The following is a 17,750-nucleotide window of genomic DNA, read 5'->3' as shown; positions in this document are numbered from 1 at the left end:
AAAATCGCTAGTTGACAATTGCCAAAAAAGAATTTATTTGGTTCGAATTTGAAAGTCTCAAACATGAATAATTGCTCTGCTTTCGACAGCAACGAAATATTTGGCTCGAGAGGCGGATAATTCACACCAGAGGGTGCCTTTTCGGAAGTTGATATTTTCCAGTGATTTTTTCATAAAATATTGAAATTTCAACAACGAACTTCCCTGAAATTTCATTAAAAAATGGATTTTCACTCTAAAAATGTCTTTAAAATGTTTATACATACATTGATATGAATTTTCAATTAACCGAAAATTTAAGAATACATTTACCAAAATTTTCTTCATTCCTATCAATTTTCACGGAATAATTGAACTGAAATCAACAATTTCCATCAATTTTTCCCAAAATATTAAAATTTCAACGCGAAAGTTCCTCGAAATTACAGAGGAACTATAATAAGTCTCCGTTTGAGTAAGACTAAGACGAAAAACTTTTGTTCGCAAAAATAGATTTGGTTACTTCGAAAAACCGATGTTTAGTCTCGAAAAATGCTTGTCTGTGGGAAAACAACATTTGCTCGTTGAAATTCCCTTCCCTCTCACCGTAATCTCTCCCTCAAGACATCTAAAATTCCAATGTATTAATTTAAATGTTCAGGTGACCCTGGAAGAAGGCGATGAATCAGGGGAAAACGTAGACGACAGTGGAACTGAAGCTGAGGGCGAAGCAGGCGACGCCTCCAACGATCCTGGAATGTGACGGAAATTGGCGGGTATTTGCAAAAAGCTCCATGAAAAATTTCAGCAAACCTGGTGGCGTGTACACCAGTAAATGCTTTTTTCCCTCTGCACGTCATTGCTTCACTAGGATTAATGACGATGTTTAAAAAATACTTTGATGCTGTCTCAAATGGTCGTTGAAGTGGGTAAAACTGTCGGCTGGACCGATCGACAAAAGCGACGTTAATTTGGAAAAAATGTCCTGTCGTGCACTGAAATCACTTGCGAATGCCGAAAAATGTAGAGAGAAGTAGGAAAAAAAAATGAGGTGGTCGGAGGGAGAATCTCAGATAAGTACCTGGAAGGTTTGGAAATTAATCAGAGAAGAAGGGGGAGATGTTTTAAGATTCTTAGTGTTTGAAATCGTCGGAATGTGAAAAGACGACATATCAAGCAGAAAAATAAAGAGAAATGAAATTGTTAGTACCTAATTCAGGTTGTTATGGATCTCAAGAATGGGAGAAGAATTGTTGCCATCGACTCAGAATTTCAATTATTTTGACGAGAAATTTTTGAGCTTTTTTTCGATTTTTCATGTTCTCGGAATGATTTACAACTTGAGGATAACGCTTGAGTCTTTTATATTAAGTATTGAATCTGTTGCAACAGAGCTGGCCTCTGTTAAGCTCGAATATATTTTTTTTTAGAGTAATTTCTTTGTTCACATTCAGTCGAGATATCAATTAGCCATGATTAAAGTTGTTTTAGACTTTGAAATCACGTACAATAATGATAACATTCAATTTTTTTAACCAAAGAGTAACGTTAACGTAGAATTTTCATTAATTTAATTTTTTCTCTCTCGTGTTTGTTTAGTTTTTATCGAATTGACTAGAGAATTACGTACGTTGAAAGTGATAAAAGTTATTAAAGTTCGTGTTTTTTGGGATAAATTTATTGCCATTGATACAATCATTCAGATACACAGGAATTACTTTCCATCCAGTATGCACGAATATCGATAGTATCTGGTATTTTTTTTTAATAATAAAATGGGAATGGAGCAGAAAACGTTGAGAAAACTGTTGAGTCGATGTGTTTGTATCGAAGGAGAAAAGATCACAAAAGTAAAGTGAACAAGACTCAAATCGTCTCGATTATGATATAAATAAATAGTGATAAATTTAATTGTACTATAGCTGACAAGTACGAGTGTGAAAATGAGATGAAAAAACAACCCAAGTCGTTTTAACTTCTGTAATTTGTGTCATAAATAGCGAGAAACAGTTTGAGTTGGTGAGATAACAAAATTTGATGAAAGAAAATAATAACCGAAATAAGGATGCAATGAGGAGTGAATGTGGATGTTTGGTGCTGGCCACCAAGTCTAGGGTACATTATTTAAGGTCTATAATTACGGATAGAAGTTAAACAACTAATTTATCAATGATGAAAGACATTAAACAATCCTCCAATGCATGAAGAATTAAAATAAGAAAGAAACAAAAATTACATATTTCTTTTCCTTTGGTTTTCGATGACTAATTTAATCATTTCTATCGATTGATTGACTACTTTCTTTCTTTTGAGTAATTGTACAAAAATGAATGAAAATATGAAGCGTTCCTCTTTGATTACTCGAGGCCTGGTGTGAAAAAAAACCAAATGAAACAAAAAATATACAAAAAAAAAATCCTTTTCCACTGATTTATAAAAAATGGTGATAAATTGGTAAATAAATTTGTAAACTATCAATTCTTGAATTAAGTTCCGGGTGCGCAGGGTATAAAAATGTGAAAAAAATAGAGATGAAAAAGCACCCGATGACTTTTTGATATAATTGTCGAGATAAAAGTGAGAAATTATTGTAAAAAAAATTAAGTGTCAAAAATTGAATCTAGAAAATTAGAGGAGTAATTCGACAAAAAATCACTGTATTTTCAAACAAAATGGAGGGAGCACTTTCGAAATTTTCAATTCTTCAAATTCCATTTAATTTTGTTACGCAAAAATTGCTTCGGTGGTAAAAAAAAAGCTTCATGAGTAAAGAAAAATGACGACGATTATTTACCAAGATGTATAACACTATTAAATCAACCAAGAAAGAAAAAACCAAAAAAAAGCATAAAAATGAAAAAAGGATTAAAAAAATACAAAACGTGTTTGATTGCTGGACAGTTAAATGACCATGTATTAATATCGTGTAACCTCGTACGAGATGTATGTCTATTAAAAACATATTTATTGTCGAAAAAATAGTGCCCGTCCCATTAATTGACGCATCATTTTCCCCATATTATTATCGAAAAGAGAATGGAATAAAAAAATCCTGATGTCGCATCTCATTCATCAATCATTCATCTAGCAGAAGAAATGGAAACAGAAAGCAGAAAATTCAACTCTATTCCACTTAGAATTAATCAATTTATTTTACAAAAAACCTGAGTCCTTAAGAATTAATTTCTTCTCGCCTTCATGCTGACTCTCTTATTTTTCCCAGGCCTCGCAGCCTTTCTAGCCATCTTCTTGACCTTTCCCCCTTTAGTCGGGAACTTGCTGGGTCTCTTCCACTCAGAGACATCAGCAGCACTTTCCCTGGTATTCAGCTTGCTCCCCCTCTTCTTCCCCCCAAACCCAAACTTGGAATTCTTCATCCTCGTCCTCTCCATCCCCTTTTTACCCCTCGAATTGACTTTATCTGATTGCCCCCTGCTCCCCGGCTTCTTCTTATCATCCAAGAAATCCAAATCCTTTCTGATTCCCTTTCTATACTTCTTGACCTCGTCCAACATCTTCTTCTTCTCCGCGTGTTTCTTCAGAGTCGCCTCGATCTGCATTTGCTTGCCCACCTTCCTCTGCTGACGCAACTGTCTGACCTTCTCAGATCGTTGGGCCGCGTGTTGCTTCCTCGCCAGATTCTCCCGAATCTTGTGCATGTGCTCGTCAGTCTTGACCATTTCTGCGAAGTAGTCGTCAGGGCGAATCGTGGGAATTCCGAATTTCTTGATTCTTGAGATGCCATCGACTACAGCTGCCTGGGCCTGACGATGGAACATGGTTTCTCGTTTGAAGTCGTTGACGACTGGGTCCTCCCCTGGTTTGTATTGAGGCAACTTCCTGTTCCCTTTTGCCAGTCGCATTCGACGATCCTCGGTGTCCTGCATTTGTAGCGCTAATTCAGGGGCCAGAGGCGCCGGGGGATTCACTATGTCCAGACGCTCCAGCCAAGCCAGCTTCAACTTCATTTCTTCGGTTTTTTTCTTCAGTTGGGCCTAGGGGACAAAAGAGTAGAAATTGAATGTTAATTACTGGGAATTAATTTATTCATTTGAGGCCAGGCTGGGTTATCTTTCGAACGTGCTCTTGATTGTTTTTTTTATTTTGATAATTTCAATAACTTGAATAAAAAATATTTCGTTCGTCATTTAAAAATTCATGTATTTTTTTTAACAATCAATAACCGAAATGCCAAACAAATGGGAATGTCGTTGAATAACTCCAACAAATTTCTCGAGCCAAAATTTAGCTCCAATCCTTATTTTAGTGGAGAGTGGGGTAAAATGGACACTTTTGACTTTTTTAAAAATATTCATAGCTCAGAAACAAATTGATCAATTGAGCTCAGTTTAGACTCGTCACAAAGGGAAAGAATTGTTCTTTGCACTGAAAAAAAAATTCACTAAATTTTATCAACATTTCAACCCCTCATTAGCATTTAAAAAAAGTCAAGTGTCCGTTATACCCCAACATCCCCTACACAAATGCTACATACTGCTGGGACAAAACTGCATATCAAACTACTCACCACATTATTCTTCCTGACCTTCTTCTCCGCTTCAATAATCGAGTTCAACCCAGGCTTCAACAAACCCTTGGCAAACGCCTCCTGCAGCTGTAACCCCAGAAAACACGTGAGTAAAATGAGGTTAACTCCACCAAAATTTTCTGCCGATCAACTTCAACACGATAATCCAACTAAATCCAACTCACCTCTTCATCTGACGATCCATACTCAGAATCCGACTCCGGGACAATCTTCTTCTTACTCTTCACCTTCTCTTTCTTCATTTTCATTATTAAGAAATGTTTACACTCTATCAAACTTCACAGCTCTCCACAGACATGCACAACACATCAAGTCGCACTCAGGTCGCACTGAAGCCGATGCTCGTAGCCAAATGCCCCCCACAATCCCCTGTTTTATCGACAGGTAAAATTGTTCACAAAAACGATTTGAAATAACATTCCCCCAATGGCTCACGAAATGATCGACGTCATTCCATTGCTCTCTGTCTTCTCAAATTACGAAATAACCCCAATTATTCATTCTGCGGGACCCGTCGCCATTCGTCTCATAAAAGAATAACTTTTATTTTAAAAAACCGACAAAAATGATTCTGAGGAACAATAAAACCACCTAAATTCCCCAATAAATCATCGATTAATTTGACCCGATAATGTAATGATAAATTTCCCCGAACGACCCCAAAAAATTGACATTCCATTGTTTATTTTTCTCCATCATCCATGTACACAAAGAGTGAAGTAGATTGAAGTGCGCAGAGGCAGAACATCTGCTGGTCTGCGTGTGAAAGCTCTTCCCCGGAGCGTAGGAAATTCTCCCCGAAATTGTCGATCGCAATCTCGAAAAATACGTGGACAAGTGAAACGGAAAACCGTCATTCACCGATCAGCTGCGGTTGATGGATCGCACGGTGGGACTTGAGGAAAAGCCAGAGAGTTTTTGAGCGGTGGATTGCGAAGCGGCTGTGAGGAAAAAGCTGTGACGAGCATCATGGCGGATAAGGAAACACAACCAATGTCACGATTACTCAAAATTGCCAACAAGTTCAACTGTTTTTACCTGTCAGGTAACAATTTTCGACATTATTCGTCATGCCTCTTTGAAATTGAATCCTCTATTCCCTAATCTGTCGTAATATTCGTGGTGGGGTGCGTGTGGTACGAAGGAGTGGTGAGATATTGATCTATGACTTGTTGTTGATTTTTTGTAACCAAAAATCATCAGAAGAGGCTTCATATTCTCCAGGCACTCCACGAGAATTCTTCTGGAATTAGAAATATTTTCTTTCCTGTTTGGGGCATGTGTTCTACGTCTTCACGTGGATTTCTTTCCATTTTCCTTGTGTAAAATAATTACGTGGCTAGAAAAAAAATGAAGGTCGCTTGACATATTTATGCTTTTACAAAACACGAATTTTTATGAATATTCTTGAAGTCGAGAGGAGTTATTAATATGAAATAGGGAGTTGGAATTTTTAAGAAACGAGTCAACACAATTGAGGTTTAAATCATGTTGATTTTAATTATGATGAGGATGGTATTCGCAGGACATGTAGAATGCAATTGACGATTATTCAAAATTCCAACAGTTCCACTGTTTTACCTGCCAGGTAAAGATTATCGACATTATTCGTCATGTCTCTCTGAAATTGACTCCTATATTTCCTAATCTGTCGTAATATTCGTGGAGGGGTGCGTGTGGTACGAAGGAGTGGTGATATATTAATCTATGACTTGTTGTTGATTTTTTGTAACCAAAAATCATCAGAAGAGGCTTCATATTCTGAAGGCACTCCAGGAGGATTCTTCTGCAATTAGAAATATTTTCTTTCCTGTTTGGGGCATGTGTTCTACGTCTTCACGTGGATTTCTTTCCATTTTCCTTGTGTAAAATAATTACGTTGCTAGAAAAAAAATGAAGGTCGCTTGACATATTTATGCTTTTACAAAATACGAATTTTCATAAATATTCTTGAAGTCGAGAGGAGTTATTAATACGAAATATAGAGTTGGCATTCTAATGCATCGAGTGAGCACAATCAAGGTTGAAGTCATGTTCGTGTAAAAATAGTAGTGGACGGAAATGTAGAATGCAATTTGGCACTGGTCATGGATCATTGGGCCATTCAGGAAGAGGGAATTGAATAAATCAACCAGATTAATTATTATCAGGCGTAATCAAGTCTGGGTTTGTTCGGGTAATTAGTTTGTGAAATTGTTTTTTAGGGTTCCATACAGGCAAATGCAGGGCATTTGTCGTCGATGGACAACAGGTGGGACTCGTTCGATCCGATGTGATGAAGGAATTGGTGAATTATCCACAAGTAATTACTCAAACAATTACATTGTAAAGAATGCTTTGACATTTTGTTTTATCAAGGAATTTCGTGATTGGAAATCCACTATTTTATGGAAAAGTTAATGGAAACTAAACTTTTTGAGTTATTCCAGTAAAATTAATGAAAATCAGGAAAATTCAGGCGAATATATTCTTGAATTTTCAATGAGTTTGAAATTTTAGGATTTTTTCCCCCTAAATAATAAAAAAAAAATTAATTCAACATCATCTTTAATATCTGTTCACGCCTTTTTTGGCTGAAAGTACACTTTTTTGAAATTTTTATGACATCTTAGTTCCACTGAAATTTTAGGGAATTTCGGAATTGAAAATTCAACATTTTATGCGAAAATCATTGGAAACTAAAATATAATTCAATTATTCCATGGAAATTCATAAAAATTCGCAAAACTCAGTTGAATATAGCCTTAATTAATTTTAAATTAATTGAAAATTCAAGTAAGTTAGAAAATTCTCATATTCCTGCTGCTGAAAAATTTTGGATGTCATTGAATTTTCAAGAAAATCTGAAATTTCATGATTTTCCTCCCCCTGAATCGAATTCAGTGTCAGTCTCTTAAAAACCACTAGTCAACTGTCATTTTTTCGAATAATGTATTATGAAATATGCGGATTTCCCATTGTTTTACTGGATTTTCTCAGGTATTCGAAATACAGCCAGACTATGTTCAACTCAATCCTGCGTTTCGTGAGTATGCTGAGAGGAGTGCGCGTATTGATGAGGTATTGAGGGAATGGAAGGCTAGTGGTAAATTTGTGACCCTCAGGGGATGGAGGGAAGAGCGTTATGCGGTTCGTGCTCAATTCAACACTAAACCTCTGTTGGAAATGGATCGTTCTGCGACTAGTGAGTATAATCATTCAGATCGCGTTACGTTTTTTTTATCTTTAAACTAATTAATAGAGAGGAAATGAATGAAAAATTGGACTGAATAAAATTAGAGTGACGATGTGACGATGTGACTGAGTATTCTATCATTACAATTAGCAAAAAACCACAACAATTACCAAAAAATAATTGATGGAGAGAAAATGAATACAGAAATTAAATTGAATAAAATTAGAGTATGAAAAAAAATGTTTTGAGTATTTCAAGAAAAAAAAATGAATCATGCATGAATGATAATTCCAGGCCTATTTGGAATAAGAAAATATGGAGTAGACATCAATGGCTACGTGATGGATCCAGTAAAAGGCTTATCAATTTGGCTCCAAAAACGTAGTCCCACCAAACAAACATGGCCTGGCTACTGGGACAACATGATCAGTGGAGGTCTGAGTGTGGGCTTTGGTATTAATGAAACAGCTATCAAGGAAGCTGGTGAGGAGGGTAGCATTCCAACTAGTTTACTCGCTAATCTGAAGAGTACTGGCTGTGTGTCACTCTTCTTCGAGAGTGAAAGAGGCCTATTTCCCAATACCGAGTTCGTTTTCGATCTTGAATTACCACCGGATTTTGTGCCAAGCAATAGTGATGGTGAAGTCGAGATGTTTGAGTTATTGCCAGTTAACGAATGCATCGAGAGGATACTCTCTCCACATTTCAAGACTACATCGATTCCAGTTGCACTTGATTTTTTGATCAGACATGGATACATCACTCCTGAAAATGGTGAGTTTCTTATGGTTCAGGCGCACTGTTGAGGAAAATGGAAAATTTCAGGGACAGTTGATTGGTAATTTTTGGGAGAGTGGCGTGGAATTTCATTTTGGGGGAAGGAAATCATGGAATTTCGGATTTTAGGAGAAATTTTCAAGCGAATGTTGATATCAAATACCCTCGCCAGTATCAAATTTTGCTTGAGACTTAATGAATTAAAAAGTAAGAATATATTTGCTTAAATTTTCCTGACTTCTGTGAAGTTTCGTGGAATAATTGAACTGAATTCGATAGTTTTCGTTGATTTTCCATAAAACGTTGAATTTTCAAAGACAAAATCCCTTGAAATTTAAATGAAACTGAAATGTGACTAAAATTTCCAAAGAGTTTGGAAAATTTCAGCGAAAGATTTTTAATAGTACTGAAATTCAATGAAATTCTAAAGTTTAGAGTGGCAAAAATACCGCAATAATACCAAATTACACAGAAATTTCAAGTAATTGAAAATTCAAAAATATATTTACATGCAATTTCTTGATTTTAATTTCTGAAATTCCTTGAAATCTCATTGGAACTGGAATATTCCAAAAATTTCCAAAAAGTGTACCAGAAATTTCAGACAAAGAATTTCAAAACTAGATCTCAACCATGATGTTCACTAAATTATTATTAATTATTTTCAGAGCCAAATTTTTTAGAAATCGTGGAGCTTCTTCATGTTCCCCTGCAAACAATGTACAGTTATGTGCATAAATCGAAGCCTAACAAAATTGCTGCCAATGGTGAGACTAATGACGCTCTGTAATGAGTGGAACGACCCTAACGAATGAAAATACTAGAGTCTCATTTCAAGTGTTCGAGAGTAATTAATTGAATTCTTTTTTCAGCCAATGAGCTTGAATTAAATTATTCCCCAATTGATAAACAAATTGGGTTAATTGATATTGATTTGTGTGGAGGAAATTGTAGTTATGTGATTCAAGTTTTAATAATTCTGTTTAAATAGTTGAAATGGGGATGGAGTGAGAGCTTTTCATACACAATACTTCCAGCTATTTTTTAAAAAAACGTCCAAGTGGTCTAGGTTCTTTACCCACTCGTGACGTTTTAAAGTTAGAAATGACGAAGAATTGATGGAGAGAGGTGTAAACATTCCAAAAATCAAACTCAAATACTCCCTTTGCTTTTTCATTCATGTTTAATGGAACAAAGAGGATAATTATATTATTTCAAAGCACAAAACCATTATTTGTACTTAATTTTTTTACGTGACTGAGTATTCTATCGTTACGGTATTAATCTATGGAATTACTTATTTATTGTTACATCAATTTAAAAAAAAAGCAAATACAAAACAAAATGTGAAATTTTGTTCCATTTTAAATTTCAGTATTTGTTGATTCTTCAGTGATAAATGTAATAATTCTGATAATTTTTATCACCGACTGAATAAAAATCATTTGAAAATAATAAGCATCAAAATCAACGAAATAGCCATCACAATTGTTACATTTATTCCCTTAAAAACGACGAAGTGAAATTGCTATTGACGTTCGTAAGGTGCTTAGCGTTTACAATATTGAATAGAAAAAAAGATTGCATCGATTTAGTACTTTTGTAAGATGACAAAGGGATTTACAAATTTGTGCTAGTCATCGTTTTTTCGAATATTGTATTTTAGATTCTTGATTAAAAGGTAAGAAAAAATTTGTTAATTTCACATTCTAGTTTTATTCTCCCTCCCACACTTTTTTCAAAATAACGAGAGAGTTTTCATGAGACTGTGGGGACCCTAGGCAGGCCCTGGTGGTCGCCATTTTGTCCCCAGTTCAGTGGACACCTAACCTTAATCCTGAGTCCACGTGCAAAATAACAATTTCATTTTGTTCGGAGTGTTGAGTTATTTTTTTATTGAAAAATGGGTAAGAAGTCGCTCAAACGAAAGAAGGAGATCGAGAAAGTGAATCAAGGAAAACCTGAGGACGAGGCTGAAGTCATTCCTCCCAAGAGGTCCTCAGATGAGCCACCAGTCAAAAGGGTTAGTTGTTTCATCCCATACCCAGAGAAATTGTTCATTATTTAATTTAAATAATGGGTTTATTCTAATAGTTTTTGTGTGCGTTTTTTAATTCACACAAAATTAGTTTTTTCAACGTAATCAAGTGGCGAAATTGGGATTTTCTTAATTAGAATTATTGTTTAGGCGATAATAATCCTTCATCCATCTTATTCGCAATGAATTATTTATTCTCTGTAATTTCACAACATTTTCGTTAATTTCCAATGAAATATTGTTGAGATGAAGGGAAAATGGGAAATAAGTAGTTTTATGTGATTTAAATTCGTCTGTTGAGAGATCAATTAAGCCAATAATCAATTAAACTGAAAATGAAATGCAACAATAGAAATTGACGATTTTCAATCGCCCATAACTCGAGATCGGCAGAGTGAAATTACAATTTTTTTTTTCATTTCAAAGCTCTCTTCAAAGACTTCAAAATGAGATCTGACTTGTTCAAATCGTATCGTTTGTTCAGGAGATATTGATGACCGAATGGGTATGATTCTATTTCACCTACTCCTTTGCTTGCAGGAAAAATGGACGAATCGACAAAGAGTCTTGGTGTTCGCATCCAGAGGAATAAATCATCGAGATCGTCACTTGATGGAGGATTTGAAGTCCCTCATGCCGCATCACCGAACAGAAGCGAAAATGGAGAGGCAGAAGAACCTGCAGGTTGTCAACGAGATTTGCGAAGCCAAAAATTGCAACAAAGCTGTTTTATTCGAAGGGAGAAAGAAGAGGGATCTTTACATGTGGTTTTCCAACGCTGGAAGTGGTCCTTCTGTCAAATTTCTAGTTGAAAATAGTAAGTGAATGTTCAAATCCCTTGTGATTCGCCCAATTTTTTTTTACTCAGTTTTATTTAATTTATCATTTCTTGTCACTACTATTTATATTTAATGTAACCCCTTAAAACTTTATCTTGTTGTTTTTATTATTTTGATAATCTGAAATGATCTCAGTTTTACATAGCCCTGGAGTTTTCAAATATATAGGGACTCCTGCGTGATATAAAATCCAATGGAAATCGTGATGTTTTCCATTATGAAGATGGAAAAACAGTCGAGATAACGTTCGAAAGATAATCCACCCGGGCCTCAATACAAAAATATCATCTTGTTCATTTCTTGTTACTATGAGTTATATTAAATGAAAAACCTATATCTTTGCAGTTTATACAATGGGAGAATTGAAACTGACAGGCAATTGTCTCAAAGGATCTCGTCCAATTCTCTCCTTCGACGAGAATTTCTCCACGAACCCTCATTATGCCCTTCTGCGAGAATTATTCACTCAGATATTTGGTGTGCCCAATCATCACCCCAAGAGCAAGCCATTCTTCGACCACGTCTACACATTCAGCGTTCTGGACAACAGAATATGGTTCAGAAACTTCCAGATACTGACTGAGGATGGGGGACTGGCGGAGATTGGCCCCAGATTCGTTCTGAATCCTGTGAAAATATTTGCTGGAAGTTTTGGGGGGGAAACACTGTGGGACAATCCCTTCTACATATCCCCAGCGAAGTATCGTCAAGCCATAAACAAAAAGGCTGGTGGAAAGTACATAAACAGGATTGAGCAGAAGATGGCACAGCAGGCTAATAAGCCTGAGGTCTCGTATGCGTTGAACCCACTGGATGAGATATTCAAGGGGGAACCCCTGGAGAAGGCTAAGGAGCTCGAGGAGGGGGAGGCAGATGAGCCACAGACGAGCGAAAAAGCTGGGGAGAAGAGTAAGGGAGTTGTCGATCCTTTCGAGGGGAAATCCACAGCGGAAATCAAGGATCTGGAGAAGAGAGCTGTGAGGAACTTTCAAAAAATGTCCAAGAAGGCGACGAAATCCAAAACTCTGGGGTCCAAGGTGACGAAGAAGAGGAAAGGGGGGAAGAATAAAATTGCGAAATGAAGTTGTATTTTAGATATTTGAATAAAGAAGGTGTTTTGCATTTCTGTCATGTTCTGAAGTTTAAGTAATTTAGAGGGTTTTTCAAGGGGCATTTTTTTTCTGTAGCCTCTGGGGAAATACTGATATTTCCCTTCAATTCTGAATAAAACTTTGCTGCAAGTCCGAGGGAAGAATCAAGTTCGGAAGTGAATTTGTCTTAGATATTCGAATAAAAAAGGTATTTTTAAAGTTTTCAAATTCGAACCAAACAAATTCTTTTTTGGCAATTTTCAACTAGCGATTTTGTTGGTCCAAACAAGAGTTTTTTGACGTCCTTTTCTCGCAGTGTAGACGCAGTCTTATGCCAAGTGTTCGTTTTTATAAACTTCAAATTGCTGTTCTTCTGCTTCAACTAGTCAATTTAATTACACAAATAGAAAAGACCAAAGTCAATGAAATTTCATATATAAAAAAACAAAAGTTTCCTACTTTACCAACTTGCGTCGCTCGCCATGTGCCCATGTGCTTCCGGTATGTTTCGTCCCTCTGCTCCATCTTCATTCTGACGCGAGTGTTTGTAGCAAGTCCAAACACCCAGAGTTCCCCAGGACCCCATCATGCAGGCTTCAGCCTCAATCATTCATCCCGACGATTACTAAACCCAGTAGTCACCAGGAGCCATCCCTTCGGAGATGGCTGCCACGCAGAATTTCAACGCGGTAAGCAAAACTCTGATTCTAACCTCAAACCTTACATAATTGCTCCAAAACTCGCTCTGAAGAACTTTCTTCTACATTTCCCACGCAACAAACACTTGTCTAATGAAAAATGCGTGTTTCAATACTAAACATAACATTTCCACGACAGAATGACCTCATTTTTCGATGCACTTGATGTTTTGCCCATCAAGACCTTGTCGACAGGAATTGTCGTATTCACACTTGTAAATGTTCAATTGGTTGTGTGCAATTCGACAGGTATTATTTGAGCATGTGGAATTTCAGAAAAACGTTAACAGCAAATAAACTCTTCTATCGGTCCGCGAGCTTATTGTTTATTCTCATTACCATTATCACTATATTAATATGATTATTATATTCCGAATTGGGCCAGGCGGGGTAAAATGAATTATTAACCAAATGGTATTATTTTTATTTCACGAAAAGTAAATTGCGAGCCGAATTGATGATTTTTTTTCTGAACGACACATTGAAAAACTACTCAGAAGTCCATTTTGCCCCACCCTGCTGAATCCCACTATAGACTAGCTGTCGTATCCAATTAATAAATGAATAAATAGATGAGCGAATGATAAATTTCTCTTCAGCATAACGAAGACATGGAGATCGGTCTGTTGGACGACACAATCGATCCCGACGTAGAGGCTCGACTCTACGGTGAAATCTACTATTCCAATGACACATATCCAGACCAACCAGGGATTCTGGAGCCCCCCACGCCCCTCAACGAGGTTGAGCCCTCGGATTCGAGCGCTCGAGACAGTCCCCAGTGTACGAAGGACCCCCAGCCAGGCCAGAGCAGGAGTCCAGGCTTGTGCCCTCCCCAGGACTCCCCCCCAGAGGCTCCCCAGTACTTTAACAGAAAAAAACACAGAGCATTGATTGATGGTCCCCTCGAGTTTCCCCACCCCTTCAGTTTCCCCAGGCCTTTTCCAATGGACAAGGGCCACCCCAGGGGCCCAAGGACCCACGATTCCTCCCAGAGGGCGAATAGGAACGACTATCCTAGGGAAAATCACAGGAGACGAGACCCCAATCCCTCCCATAGGCCAAGAAAATCAAGAGAGTCGCCCTGGAGGGAGAATCCTGGTCGAGAGGAGGTGATGGAGGAAGACGGAGAGCCCGACAGCACCTCGTTGATAGCTCTAGACGAGGCGATGACTCCACCGGAGGTCACGACCCCAAAACCCGCGGAACTCCTTCGAAATAATTCGAAATCCCCCGATGAGGCGCCCCAGGAGACCTCCAACGCCTCCTCACCTCCACCCAAGGACGAGGAGGAAGCGCCTGTCAATTCTAAGTACAAAGTCCTGGGGAAAAAGTCGACTAAAAAAATTCTTCAACTTGTGACTGAAATCTCCGACTCTGATGATTCCATTCTGGAAGTTCCAGTGCCTCCGAAACCCACTCCACCGTTGATCAGCCTTCAAGACTCCGATGAGGAGTCCAGCAGTGAGGAAGAGTCCTCAGTGGTGATGGATAAATCAGACAGGTATGGTTCTCATTTTTTATTTTGATGTTGAAATTCGGAAAATTATTGAATAATTGCTGTTTTTGGAGTTTATTAGCACGACAGTAATTAATTTTGCGTTCTACAAATGCGTTTTCGAAATTGTAAAACATTGGTTCACATTCAGAATTAAAATTTTCGTTAGTTATTTATGAGAAGGGAATGTTTAGAAAACGATTCATTGCAAATTGTAATTTTAATGGGTTTAATTTGATTGTGAATTCGATTATTCATTTCGAACTAAAAATTCAAAGAATAATTTACTAATTGCACTTTTTCCAAATGACGATCTTCTTTTCTAAATGATTTTTTCTAATTTTATGATTAATAAACAATTAATTTTTCACCCTAAAAATTATTCAGGATTTAAATGCTCGTCAATTATTCATGGGAAGAGAATATTTTAGAAACCCACTGTAGCAATTAAAAGGCGACTGATTCGAATGAAAATTTCTGTAAAAACTACTTCGATATTTTTGATAATATTCAATAGTTCATGGAATTGAATTGATTAATTTCTTTAAACTTCCAGAACCAGTTCTCGTGCCAAAGATTCTTCGTCAGAGTCTTCTCGCTCGTCATCTCCGGAGATAATTGAGGACTCTGATGACACGAGGGACAGTTCAGGGACACATGAGGGAGTTAATCTCATCTTAAACTGCACTAGGGTCCAAAAGGGTGTGTCGAGTCTTGCGGAGATCAAGCGGATGCGGGAGAGTGAGGGAAAGAGTGTTGTCGAGCAAATTGATGAGGAGAGTATGACGGAGAGTGAAGCCATGAACTGGGGCTCGCTGGAGGGAGAGATGGAGAAGAGTCAGGGTGAGACACTGAAGCAATTGTGGCAGGAGTTCTCTGAGGAGGGAGACCTGAGGAGAAATTTTCTGGACGAGTCTGGGTCTTCAGGAAAGCCCAGTGAAGAGGCCTCGAGGGTTTCCTTGGAGAAAACAGCGAACGAAAAATCGAAAGAGGATGGGAGCAGGAGGGAGAAGGGAGCTGGGGAAAAATCGAAAGAGGTTGAGGGCAGGCGGGATACCCCGAGGAAGAGAGCCCTTGATGGGAGGACCGATGGGGAGACGCCCAGGAAGAGGACGAGGCAGAAGGAGAATCAGGATAAGGAGATCAGCTTCGAGGAGTATTTGCTCCAACCGATGCCTAAACAGCTGAGGGACTTTTACAATGAACCCAGGGGCGGGGATATAATGAGGGATATCAGGGAGATACAGAATGACATGCCCAGTAAGTTTTTTTGGAAATGTTTAGAAGACTAGGCTTTTAAATTTTGAGGAATTTTATTATTGAAAATTCATAATTTCGTGGAAAAATCCGTGGGAACTGTAAATTTTGAAAATTCATGTAAATTGTGACATTTCCGTCTTCCTGCCGATAAAAAATTGAGACTTTACTTGAAATTTCACAGAAACTTCAAATTTCATTAACGTTTCCCCCTTAAATCGAATTCAAGGTCTTTGTCCAGAAAATTGTGTAATGCTTTTCAACATTTTTCCTGAAATATCAAATTTTTTAATTTGCAATGATTTTATTATTTATTTGAAGGTCTAGAATTTTTGGAAATCGGAGCCTTTCTCGAATAATTTACAAACAATACATTTTCCACTTGAGAAATTTTCAGAATTCCCATTTCCATTATTTCCTCATGAGAAAGAAAAGTTTAAAAAATGGAACTCATCAAAATGAATTCATTTTGCAATTTTTTTTCATACAATTTAGTTGACAAATATAATGACTGAAAATCACAGTGCAAAATACTTGAAAATCCTGCAAAATATTCAGGTTTTCATGAAATTAAATTCATTAATTTATTTCATTCATTAATTTATTACTTAGAAAATCCGAGTCGGTGGATGGTTTTGGATTCAGACATATATCCATTGCACCGAAAGAAACACAGTGTGTGCTCAATCTGCCAACGTGAGGGTCATGTACGCAGCAGATGTCCAAACAGGCCAAGAGCTCCCACTTGTCACATCTGCGGGGTTGTGGGCCACTCGGAACCCCGGTGTCCTGAGAACAAAAAATGCATCAGTGTGAGTTGCCTTATTTTCTGTTTTCTAATATTCTCGAGACTGTTTAGATGTTCATCTAAAATTAAATTTGACATTCCAGTGTGGCAAGAAATACTCAACCTGCAGAACAACGTGTGAGCACTGCATTCGTCTTCGGTGCAGCCAGTGCAGTGGACGGGGTCACACTCTAGCTAATTGTCCAGACAATTGGCGAAAATATCATCAAACGGTAAATAATGTAGACTGGTAGAGAAGAATATTTCTCAACAAGTTTGACTGTGTGATTACCAAAGTCCAAATATTTTGTGCAGAATTTTTGTAGTTTTTTTTTTTGTAAATGTCGACCATTTTAGCCTCGAAAAATGGCTGATCCTAAGCAAGAATTCAATGTCTACAAATGTGTACAAATTCATATTTTGTGTTCAGATGAATGAATTTGTATTTTGGTAATCACCTGTTGGTTTTTAATTCTATAATTTAATTCTATTCAATAGACCAATTTTTAAGCGTGGCAAAAAATTTCTTCAGAATTTCTCTCAATTAAAATTCCGACAGACGCGCAGATTCACAATATTTACAAGATGACTCTTTTGTTGACCCACCACCTCAGGCATTCAAATCAAGCGACAGAAATCATTGGAATTTTCTATTAGAAAAAAATCTATTAGAAAAATATACTGGGTCATATTTTACTATAATGTAGTATATTGCAGTGATGCATTATATTTTTTTATAATATATTATGTATTATAAAAGCATGGCATTATGCTGTTACCCTACAGCCCAATATTTTCTCATGATCTACTAGAGTAAAAAAAAATATCTTGAATTGTTCAGTAAGATATTTCTGTCTAAAAGTTGACCTCAAAATATGATAGACGTTGAAATTTTTTTCCTGAAAGTTTGGGTGCACTTCGGGAAAATTTTTAGGCCGTGACTATTCGCACCATTGCGTGAATCACTCCCGTACACTCCATACACTCCACGCATGCGTGAAGTTTGTGTGTTTCACGCAGCCGAATTTTCATACTGCTGTGTATTTCACGCAGTTGAAGTTT

The 17,750-nt window shown here is 37.2% G+C and overlaps 5 protein-coding genes across 14 annotated transcripts in view; 4 read left to right on the top strand and 1 right to left on the bottom strand.

The window, feature by feature from the left end:
- The window catches only part of LOC107039549 (cAMP-specific 3',5'-cyclic phosphodiesterase), a 56,066-nt gene extending 53,852 nt beyond the window's left edge, over window positions 1-2,214 (top strand). For all 9 annotated transcript variants that reach the window (XM_015259212.1, XM_015259213.1, XM_015259214.1 and 6 more), the window contains one exon: window positions 641-2,214. In XM_015259212.1, coding sequence (XP_015114698.1) covers window positions 641-742 — 102 coding nt within the window. In that variant the 3' untranslated portion in view covers window positions 743-2,214. The remainder of the gene's footprint in view (window positions 1-640) is intronic.
- Window positions 2,215-2,864: 650 nt separating this feature from the next.
- Window positions 2,865-4,993, bottom strand: LOC107039551 (probable rRNA-processing protein EBP2 homolog). The gene is made up of 3 exons (XM_015259226.2): window positions 4,693-4,993; window positions 4,508-4,594; window positions 2,865-3,974 (listed from the first exon to the last, which is right to left on the bottom strand). Exons 1-3 carry the CDS (start codon window positions 4,774-4,776, stop codon window positions 3,159-3,161), a joined length of 987 nt encoding a protein of 328 aa, XP_015114712.1. The 5' UTR covers window positions 4,777-4,993; the 3' UTR covers window positions 2,865-3,158.
- LOC107039552 (uncharacterized protein YJR142W) lies at window positions 4,984-9,849 on the top strand. Its single transcript, XM_015259227.2, has 5 exons — window positions 4,984-5,573; window positions 6,733-6,830; window positions 7,508-7,712; window positions 7,998-8,477; window positions 9,149-9,849. Exons 1-5 carry the CDS (start codon window positions 5,498-5,500, stop codon window positions 9,268-9,270), a joined length of 981 nt encoding a protein of 326 aa, XP_015114713.1. The 5' UTR covers window positions 4,984-5,497; the 3' UTR covers window positions 9,271-9,849.
- Window positions 9,850-10,295: 446 nt separating this feature from the next.
- LOC107039535 (ribosome biogenesis protein BRX1 homolog) lies at window positions 10,296-12,479 on the top strand. Its single transcript, XM_015259187.1, has 3 exons — window positions 10,296-10,503; window positions 11,059-11,335; window positions 11,703-12,479. The coding sequence occupies exons 1-3, from the start codon at window positions 10,384-10,386 to the stop codon at window positions 12,437-12,439; spliced, it is 1,134 nt and encodes a 377-aa protein (XP_015114673.1). The 5' UTR covers window positions 10,296-10,383; the 3' UTR covers window positions 12,440-12,479.
- A 482-nt stretch (window positions 12,480-12,961) lies between these two features.
- The window catches only part of LOC107039577, an 11,791-nt gene continuing 7,002 nt past the window's right edge, over window positions 12,962-17,750 (top strand). For both annotated transcript variants that reach the window (XM_015259275.1, XM_015259276.1), the window contains exons 1-5: window positions 12,962-13,137; window positions 13,746-14,650; window positions 15,201-15,904; window positions 16,514-16,713; window positions 16,793-16,921. In XM_015259275.1, coding sequence (XP_015114761.1) covers window positions 13,111-13,137; window positions 13,746-14,650; window positions 15,201-15,904; window positions 16,514-16,713; window positions 16,793-16,921 — 1,965 coding nt within the window. In that variant the 5' untranslated portion in view covers window positions 12,962-13,110. The remainder of the gene's footprint in view (window positions 13,138-13,745; window positions 14,651-15,200; window positions 15,905-16,513; window positions 16,714-16,792; window positions 16,922-17,750) is intronic.

The sequence above is a fragment of the Diachasma alloeum genome, unplaced genomic scaffold (genome assembly GCF_001412515.2).
Source record: "Diachasma alloeum isolate Michigan unplaced genomic scaffold, Dall2.0 Dall_scaffold_00301, whole genome shotgun sequence".
In the NCBI taxonomy this organism is placed as follows: domain Eukaryota; kingdom Metazoa; phylum Arthropoda; class Insecta; order Hymenoptera; family Braconidae; genus Diachasma; species Diachasma alloeum.
This window is presented reverse-complemented; position numbering and strand designations above follow the sequence as displayed.

Excerpts from the sequence above, each read along its gene's own strand:
- LOC107039551 (XM_015259226.2), bottom strand. The coding sequence starts at position 4,776 with ATGAAAATGAAGAAAGAGAAGGTGAAGAGTAAGAAGAAGATTGTCCCG. Across the intron at positions 4,595-4,692 it reads ATGGATCGTCAGATGAAGAG|CTGCAGGAGGCGTTTGCCAA; the intron begins GTGAGTTGGATT and ends CTGGGGTTACAG. Across the intron at positions 3,975-4,507 it reads AGGTCAGGAAGAATAATGTG|GCCCAACTGAAGAAAAAAAC; the intron begins GTGAGTAGTTTG and ends TTTGTCCCCTAG.
- LOC107039535 (XM_015259187.1), top strand. The coding sequence starts at position 10,384 with ATGGGTAAGAAGTCGCTCAAACGAAAGAAGGAGATCGAGAAAGTGAAT. Across the intron at positions 10,504-11,058 it reads ATGAGCCACCAGTCAAAAGG|GAAAAATGGACGAATCGACA; the intron begins GTTAGTTGTTTC and ends CTTTGCTTGCAG. Across the intron at positions 11,336-11,702 it reads CAAATTTCTAGTTGAAAATA|TTTATACAATGGGAGAATTG; the intron begins GTAAGTGAATGT and ends ATATCTTTGCAG.
- LOC107039552 (XM_015259227.2), top strand. The coding sequence starts at position 5,498 with ATGGCGGATAAGGAAACACAACCAATGTCACGATTACTCAAAATTGCC. Across the intron at positions 6,831-7,507 it reads AATTGGTGAATTATCCACAA|GTATTCGAAATACAGCCAGA; the intron begins GTAATTACTCAA and ends GGATTTTCTCAG. Across the intron at positions 7,713-7,997 it reads AATGGATCGTTCTGCGACTA|GCCTATTTGGAATAAGAAAA; the intron begins GTGAGTATAATC and ends TGATAATTCCAG.